This window comes from Phycodurus eques, chromosome 12, assembly GCF_024500275.1.
Source record: "Phycodurus eques isolate BA_2022a chromosome 12, UOR_Pequ_1.1, whole genome shotgun sequence".
Lineage (NCBI taxonomy): Eukaryota > Metazoa > Chordata > Actinopteri > Syngnathiformes > Syngnathidae > Phycodurus > Phycodurus eques.
The window spans coordinates 23,152,501-23,162,021 of record NC_084536.1 but is presented as its reverse complement, the minus strand read 5'-3'; the positions used below and the strand labels follow the sequence as shown (position 1 = coordinate 23,162,021).

General features: G+C 39.8%; 1 protein-coding gene across 2 annotated transcripts in view; it reads left to right on the top strand.

The window, feature by feature from the left end:
- Window positions 1-147: 147 nt before the first annotated feature.
- Window positions 148-9,521, top strand: part of morc3a (MORC family CW-type zinc finger 3a) — a 38,753-nt gene continuing 29,379 nt past the window's right edge. For both annotated transcript variants that reach the window (XM_061691627.1, XM_061691626.1), the window contains exons 1-10: window positions 148-213; window positions 701-773; window positions 3,681-3,813; window positions 4,742-4,965; window positions 5,426-5,582; window positions 6,502-6,640; window positions 7,579-7,707; window positions 7,806-7,925; window positions 8,995-9,092; window positions 9,174-9,281. In XM_061691627.1, the coding sequence (XP_061547611.1) occupies window positions 175-213; window positions 701-773; window positions 3,681-3,813; window positions 4,742-4,965; window positions 5,426-5,582; window positions 6,502-6,640; window positions 7,579-7,707; window positions 7,806-7,925; window positions 8,995-9,092; window positions 9,174-9,281 (1,220 nt within the window). In that variant the 5' untranslated portion in view covers window positions 148-174. The remainder of the gene's footprint in view (window positions 214-700; window positions 774-3,680; window positions 3,814-4,741; window positions 4,966-5,425; window positions 5,583-6,501; window positions 6,641-7,578; window positions 7,708-7,805; window positions 7,926-8,994; window positions 9,093-9,173; window positions 9,282-9,521) is intronic.

The window sequence follows — 9,521 nt, the reverse complement described above, 5'->3', positions numbered from 1 at the left end:
AAACAGAAAAATTACAGTTTAGTATCTATTTATTTCGCATAATTTTTAACATGCATAAGTCATACTAATGTTGATTAACAACCAGTTACAACAATGCTGTAGTGTTTTGAAAAGCTCTTGCTTGGAATGCATTCTAGACTTCTGTGACGTCACTTCCGCACTCGATGAACCGCCATGGCTGTACAGCAGGACCGTGGCGTCCCCCTGAGTACTGTAAGTAGTCCAAAAGCTAACGTTTCCCCCCCCAGCTGGACTCTGATATTCATTACATATCGCCGTTCTTCAACATTCCACTTGCGTTAGCTGAGTGTAAAACGCTGCACGTTCAAACACGACGTCTGAATTAGCATTAGCGATAAGCTAAGGACTGCTTCATATCCCGTGATAGAGGAGTCGTGCAATTCCTCCACTTTTTTCCCCTCTTATCATAGTTTGCAACATACTTTTCTTGGCATCTATCCATTCCACCTTAGTGCCTCCACATGTATTTGCACCTTCATGCCAAAGCGCGTTGTTTTGATGCAGATGTGACCGAAGAGATTCTTGTAACTCTGCATGAGTAATAACATTGGGCCGCCCTTATTGTGGGTTTTGCCATATTGAAAACAAAACCCAAACACGTCTGTGACATTGTTTACAAGAAGTCCCGCATGGTATGTCCACTAAAACTTTGTCGTCATTGTTTGTGCTTTCCCTGCAGCTTTCTCCCAAGTACCTTCATACCAATTCTACCAGCCACACCTGGCCTTTTAGTGCCATTGCTGAGCTCATAGGTGAGTCACCTCGACTAATGGAATTTCAGGAAATAAATAAGTCCTGAAGTACAACCGTTACCCGTTACATTGTGGACTCAAAACCCTCCAGGTGGTTTAAAAAAATAATAATCTTGATCTGTTTCTGTGTCAATACCGCGGCTTATAGGACTGGAACAGTAGCTTCCTATGATTCTTCCAAATCCAATAAGTCAGGTGGACACATAGAAAATGATGCAGCCTTGGCAGAGGTTTGGTGAATTTCTGGTGAAATTGACGCCTCACAGTAGCAATGGTATAGCTGGTGGTAGTTCGCGTGTGTCTTTCAGACATAACTCACTAAATGGTGATTATGTCATCTCCATAGTGTGCGTTCACAGCTTTTGTGGGTTTCTTCTGTTATGGATTTGGAATGGAAATAAACAACAATAATCGGTTAATAAGTAGCAAATGGAAAAAAAAATATTTGGCAATAAACTTGAATGCACAATATTTTTGTATCGGATTAATCCATGGAATAATCAAGAGAAACATTCTAAAAATATTCAGTAGTGACAGACCTAATATATCTAAATAACAATAAATATATGGTGGATACTTTGTGCATTTCGTTTGTCATGGGGGTGTTCTGAAATGTGACCCCCGTGATAAACGAGGGCTCACTGTTGTTGGATGTTATTAGACTCAATGTCCAGTCTGTCATAGTGAAATATCAAAACCTTTCAGGAATTTAAAATATATTTCTTAGCCGGTACACAGTCAGCTTGCTACCTGAATGACAAGTAAGCAAGCCAAGTAAATGTCCACCATGTGCTCATAACATGCTGACATTAGCCAAATACCGACCCTGTCATTATCCAACCTGTCAGCAAACTCTCGTTTGCTGTTTTCATATACATTTTCTGCTTGCTGTTAGTTTATTTTTTTTAAAGTGTGGGAGCTTGAACAATATTCACTTCTAACATCATAACATTCACTTAATACTAGACTTTACACCGATCTGATTGGCTTGATCGGTATCGGCCGATAATTAGCATTTTATGCTGATCGGTTTTCATGTCATAATTCGCCGATCTGATCAATGACTCCGCGTCGCTGTTGCATATGAATCCAAAAGCAAGTTTATTTTTAGCTTTGTCACGTCTTGTGGCGTAGTACTGTAACTATCTGACGGCCAATAAAGTTTTTTCAATCTTGTCGGTGAAAAAAAACACATCGTCGGTGTAGTACTATTTTGTGTTGTCTCAGACAAACGACACCTATATTATTTGCAGTCTGTGCACAACTGAAGTACGTCGTGGGGAACGTCATCTAAATGTTTCATCACAACAAATTTGATTGGGCACCTGAAGAATGTACACAAATAGGAGCATGCCGTGTTCAAGCAACGCAGCATGGAAGAAAAACAAACAAAGGAAAAGCCAAACAGATGCAAACTCTGGACAACACCCGTCCATATAGGCGGGACAGTGAGAAAGTTAGAGTAAGCATGTCATTAACAGTATTTTTTAAAGTAATTTAAATACAGTAAGTTAGCCCCCATTATTTCTGTCATGTCGCAATGTTGATTTGACCTAAATTTATGTCAGTGGCCAATCCTTGAATGCCCCCAGAGGACATTGATGTTTTAACTTTTGTCTGAAATGAGAATACTTTATACTAGAGAATACTTTAAGATACACAGTATACAGTACACAAGTATATACAATAAATGAACAAGTCATGTAAATAGGCACATTCTTATGATCGGATCGGTTATCGATTTTTTTAAACTTGCTGATCGGTGATCGGCCCCAAAAATCCTGATTGTGTAAAGCCTACTTAATACAATGGATATTATTATATTATTGTAATGTGGAATATTAGCATTGTAAATAAGAGCCTGCTGATTTAGGTGACTGGTGTGATATTCTAGAAGGCCAAGAAGCAACTGCAAAGATGAAAGTAGTAGGCGGGGATGCCAGATAATCTCAGTTGTTTACGTGAGTAGCAAGCGCCTAATTTGGTACAAGCCTGATGACACCTGGATGTTTTACGACATTCAACTGCTGCAGGCTTCACTAATATCCACCAGCAAGGCCTGAGTCAGAATGAACCAATGGTGTCCCCAAGAAGGAGATGAATGCCATAAATACCTCATGACTTCAGACACCATTAGAGTCTGGACACTTATTTCATGGTTGGGGCCCGAGCAGTGACTGCTGCAAGGGACCTATCATTATCATAATTATTAATTATAGTTTGGGGTGAACAGGGCAAGTCTCAAAAGGTACTTTACTGTCGTAGTACCAAGACTGACCTGTTAGAGGCAGCATGATTCCAAGGGCATCTGCCACAAAATGCAAAGACGCGTGCGTAGTCGTAGAAGGTAAAATAGATGATGGCAATAATCGGCCTCTGCTGATTTATAGCGGAAGAGAGGAAAAATGCTCGAATTAGGCCCTTTTATCATATGCAAGTACCCTGCTTAATTTCGCCTCACTTTTGAATTTTCCAAAGGTGTTGTTTTAACATACCTAATCATAATGGAACACTGTCAAGCTTTAAGTGCTTATCAAACACATAAATATGGGTTTGGTTTGGATTTTGCTCCTCTCATGTCATGGTTGTGAGCTGTAACAACAGCCAAAACGTGAACCAGGCTCATGCAAACAGAATGTTTCATGTAATGGGTCTTGCTCAATGCTGCGGTGCCCTCCACCATTTGGCCATTCCCCACTGACTTGAACCACAGACCTCAGCGTATTCTTGCACCGCTGCCATCTTCCGACACATCTTTCGCACCGCAATACAACTGTTACATAACGCGTGTGTTGCAATATCCCCACACACTTGTGTCCGTTTGACACACATCCAGGCATTCTCTTTTATTCCCGCAGCACTACTGTTAACAAGAAAACAAACAACTGCTCTCATTCATTTTGACAGACAATGCCTACGATCCAGATGTCCTGGCCAATGCTTTCTGGATTGATAAGACTGTTGTCAAAGGACACGATTGCCTCAGTTTCATGGATAATGGTAATGGTCTGGACCATGAGGCCATGCATAAAATGCTCAGGTACACACACACTTAACATGTAGACAAGGAATGGACATTTGACCTGCTTCCCTTGAATTTTTAAGGGGGGGGGGGATCACAATCAATTCATTGTTATTTTCTTCATTATTTCTAAGGAGGTGGGAGAGTCTCTCTTTGAATGTTCTGAGCTCCTGTTTCGGTGCCAGTGTTGTATTGAGTAGTGGTTGTAGCGCAATTTCTTCTTTAAAATACTATTTAGTTAAAAGAGCACCTCTGCTGGTTGCAGGCGAGCAGTGCACTTTATTTTGCCCCAATGGCTTGAAGGAGACATACTTTCCCTATTGAATATCCAGATATTTGCTAGGCATTTACATCTGCTGGCCGTAACGTTAGGTGCCTAATCTAATGGTATCCAATGCAAGAGGTGTACTCTATTAAAAACGAGGATGTTCCAAAGATGATGTGGAAGTAATTTGGGGTACGTCTCTACCAAATTTATACATTGTGCAAAAGTTTCAGCATGTTAATCTTCTCAAGCTCAAACTCAGCCAGATTGGATGGATAGTGTCTGTGAACAGCAATTTTTAATTCTTGCCACAGATGCTCAATCGGGTTTGAGTCTGGACTTTGACGGGTCCATTCTATAACACATCAATATCCTGTGATTTAAACCGTTCAATTGTAGCTCTGGCTTAATGTTCAGGGTCATTGTCTTGCTGGTTCCAGGATGGCCCTGTATTTAGCGCCAGCCATCTTGCCATCAACTCTTACCAACTTCCCTGTCCCTGCTGAAGAAAAGCATGAATGCATGCCTCCCAGACAGTGTCAATCAAATCTGAGCATTATTAAGGGCAAAGTCTTGCTAGAGCTATTGTACTGATCAACAATTAGAAATTAAGTCGTAACTGGTTGTCTACTGGGTAAAACTGCAATTTCTTTCACGTGCGCATCTCTCTCCATTTTTAAGCTTCGGCTACAGCGACAAGGTTTCCGTAAAGGGAGTGGAACCCATCGGGATGTACGGCAACGGTTTCAAATCCGGATCCATGCGTCTTGGGAGAGACGCCATCGTCTTTTCCAGGTCCAAGAATGCGTCATGCGTCGGGATGCTCTCTCAAACATACCTGGAAAAGATCAACGCCCAACAGATTATTGTTCCAATTGTCTGCTTTGAGCACACAGACGGCAACCATATCCTTTGTTGCGCAAGCATACGCCCCCGCCCCCCACCATCTGACAAGTTTATATGAAACTCTTATATTACACCGATTCAAAAAAAACATCTAAAATAGTATTCAGAAGGCCAAATTTTTAAATTAAGTCATTTGGATTGTTTGTCATGTAATATTCAAATTTCTTGAGGTGGTGAATTTGGGGTTTTCGTTAGCTGCAAGTTGTGATTATCAACATTATAGAAAATAAAATTAAATATTTTACTGTGCCATGAATCTGAGTTTACCTTTTTGAGCTGAACTATCCATCCATCCATTTTCTGTACCGCTTCAGCCACACTAGGGTCGTGAGTGTGCTGGAGCCCATTAGGTTTCCCCCACAATATTCTAATTTATTGACATAACCTGTATATTAGTCATGTTGCTCCTTAGCGTTGCCTATGATGCTATATGCATTTTGTCCTTAATGTGCATTGTACTATGTGTAAGAGAGGAGCACAGAGCCAGTCTGCAGGACATCCTGCACTACTCTCCTTTCGTAACTGAGACGGACCTACTCACTGAGATCAGTGCCATCACGTCCACCTGCTCCACCGCGACGACCGGCACACGCATCATAATCTGGAACCTGCGCAGGTTTACAGTTCATATGATTTTTTGTTTCCAATGGGTTGAGGGCGGTAGTCAGTTTGAATATTTTGTAGGGATGTCACAGTATTCACGATATTGCGGTCTTAAAAGTGCCTCCGTATCGTCAAGGTCTTGTCTCGGTATAAATCAATGAGCTGTTGTGCTTAAAATTGAGTATTGGGTCAGCTATACATAGGCAAACCGCTTAGCTATGCTGCTACAGCGCTCCACTTTCTTATTATAGTATATACGCACCCGATTGGACGTGTAACCCATGTGCGCACGTCACAAGAAAGACACTGATGATTGGCTGACTGTCCCAGATGACCAAAATTAAGCATTTGGATGTGGACAAAACACTGCTTCGCCGGTTGTAACTGGGTTACATAAGGGGTGTACATTAATTGCTCAATTTAACATAAATAAAAATGGACAACTAATGTGAATTGTAGAACACATTGATACTTCCGTTGCACCTCAGCCCCCCAGCCCCCCTGTCCCGAGTCCCTCCCGGGGATACAGTGTAACCGCTAGACCTGTCTGAGCCTTGTGTAGATATTACCTAAAATGGCGGCTCCCTGACAATGGTGGAGATTGATGAATTATTCTGTACTTCTTATTCCACGAATGCAATATTTACCAGTATACCATGTTTTGATTAGTGGTGGCACATATAACGTATACCTGCAAAAAAAAAAAAAAAAAAAAAAAAAATATATATATATATATATATATATAGATATATATATAGCGGGTTTGCTTCCCCTTAAAACAAAAATTTAAGTTGTGAAATTATGAATTGTGGTGTATGTTTAACATTAAAAAAAACAATTTTAACAGTGTTGTCTTTATTTTTTTTAATGTATACTGTAAAGCTGTGTGGATAACAAATGAATGCTGATGCCAGTTTATCCCTTTCCGTCAGGACATCCACTGAAGCCTTGGAGTTTGATTTTCAGGCAGACCGTTACGATATTCAAATTCCGTCCGATGTCTATGAGGAGTTGACCTCGGCTGGTGACAGAATCCCCTCACACATACCTGAGAGTGTTTACTCACTACGGGTAAGAAACATTGCATCAACCTTTATTGCTCAGTGACTGTTTTTTCAATGTTTTTTTCAATGTCTTTATGTCTCTAAAGTGTTCTCTGTCAATTGAATGTCTGTTGTCGTACTAGAGCGGCTCCAATTACCGGAGACAAATTCCTTGTGTGTTTTTTGGACATACTTGGCAAATAATGATGATTCTGATCATATTTTTATAATTTTTACAATGACTCAAGTGGTTACGATACACCAAAGTCACAATTTGCTACGCATCACAATTTTTGACCCACGGTTTCATGCGTGATTTGATTTTTTTTTTGGGGGGGTGGGAGGGCTGGCGTCTTAAAAGATAATGAATGAATAAAAACTGGACTATTGTTTTGGAACACTTAACTATACATGATTGTAAAAAAATCAAAAATCAAACTGTCTCTGAAGTAGCACACTTCCAGTCTGTAAGTAATAAGTAATCAAAAAAAACTTTTCTCTTACTGTCTCACTGTTCTTCCTTCACTTTAGCAATGTTTCTTGCGTATTAGCCGAGCCATGTTGCCACAGGTTTGCACACCAAAAGAAGTAGTCGCAGTAGAGGGAGACTTGATGAAGAAATTTATCTTCAATCTAGTCTTATGTTGTTGTTTTTTTTTTTCTTAAACTTACTTATAATAGTAATCTATTAAGTTTACTCGCACTGTGAGCTCATATGGCTGTATGTGAAATGGAGGCACACAGTCTGGGAGTTGAAAGGCTTGTGCCGCCGTTCTGCCATTTTAAAGATGATACAGGACCGTGTATTTGAAAACTGCATTTTTAGTTTTGATACAGAATCCTTACAGCCCTTACAAGTATAACATGAAATCAACCACGAATAAAATGCAGCACGTTTAAAACATGACACAAATTATATACAGTATGTCTATGTATATATATTTTTTTCTTTTCCCATGCATACAGGCGTACTGCAGTATCTTGTACCTGAAGCCTCGCATGCATGTCATTATACGAGGTCAGAAAGTGAAAACTCAGCTAATAGCCAAGAGTCTGGCCAACAGCAAAACAGACCACTACAAGCCCATCTCTCTTGTATCCTGTTATTATAATTATGATGTCTCTTTTTTTTTTAATAGCATATGTAAGAATGTCAATTGTGTTGGTTTCAATTTCCTTAAGTTGTATGACAGACCAAAAGAATTCCCATTATTTTTGGCTACAACACCAAAAGCAGAGACCACTATGGCATCATGATGTATCACAAGAATCGTCTCATAAAGGCCTATGAGCGTATAGGCTGCCAACTCAAGGTGGGTTTTGCAACATAAGCAAATTTTGTACAGTAACCAACTGAGATTAATGGGAAAACAGACAATTCAATCAATGTTAGCAAAGTATGTACAGTTGAAACCGGAAGTTTGCATATGCTATTTAAAAAGACAGACTCCCCCCCCCCCCCCCCCCCCCACACTATCTGACATGAAATCGGATTAAAAAATTCCTGTTTTAGGTCAATTGGATTACCAAAATTATTTCTGATTCTGAAGCCCAAATGAAGCCAAACCTACCGGTAATTCTTAGAAGTAAAGAGAATTGACTGTTGGGAATAAACGCGTCACAGTTTCATGGAAGAAATTGTAATCGAATGTTGTAAATGACCCGGGACCCTGGGGAGGATAAGCGGTATGGAAAATTTTGTCATTCTAAAATGTCAAACAAGTGTAAAAAAAGAGTTAACCTCGGTATCATCACTGTATATAGTCTGCATTGGGCATTTTAATAAGTGTTTATCTTATGATTCCATTGACAGTCTGTCATGGATGATGAGTCAATCTGCTGTCCATCATAAAAGCTGTATGAACTGTACATGACAAGTTTTAACATAACTGTGAATATTCTCATTCATCCAAGGTCATTTCATTCTACGGACATTGAATCGATTACAACTGGACTGTTCTAGTTGTCTTAGCAGACGTTTCGCCTCTCATCTAAGCAGACTAGCCTGAGTTGGTGATGACAAACGAAACTATTTATTTATGCTCCAAGTTTGGGGCACGTCCCAAACCACGTATGGTGTCATTCTTTTGGAATGCACAAAAAGATAGTCGTTAGGATGCCTGGCAGAGAGGCCACTGTCCGTCAGCAAGAGTCGTTAGGGGGAAACTCCCTCATTAATATTCCATTCAGTTTCAAATTCCCCACACACGTGTAAAAACAAAAACAACTGTAATATCAATAAAACGCTACTTATTCATACTTTGCGCATGTGATTGTATTGTGCTGTGCATTGTTTGTTGGGGGGATTGTTGGAAAAGAATCCACTTAAGCAAATAATGTAGCTCTTAAACTCTACATACGTTGTCTGTTGACATTTAACAGCCCAACAGCAAAGGTGTCGGCGTCATTGGGGTCATAGAGTGCAACTTCCTTGAGCCCATGCACAACAAACAAAGCTTTAGTGAGAATGACAAGTACAGGTAAATAGCCCCTACGATTCATTGAAATGCCGCCATCTATGACATCAACAGCAGTCAATATGCTTGTTTTTTGTTTTACAGGAAAACTATGGCCAGTTTGACAATCAAGCTGGATGAATATTGCAATGAAATTCGCTACAGGTTGACCAGAGACAACCCAGACAGAAAGGTGGAAGTGGATGACATCAGGTTAGTACTGATACAGAACCAAACTAAATTCCATTGTCACAGTCAGAATAATGGATTTTTTTTTCTTAAATAATATCATCATATAATAATAATAATATTGCATTCTCAGTTTTATCTTTGTCTGTCCTGTGCTCATATTGAGAGGAGGAAGTATTTAAAGGTGATGTATCATGACATTTTTTTCACAATTTAAAACCGTTGCAGTTGTTTTTTCTATGATATGCTTTTGTCTAATAACAC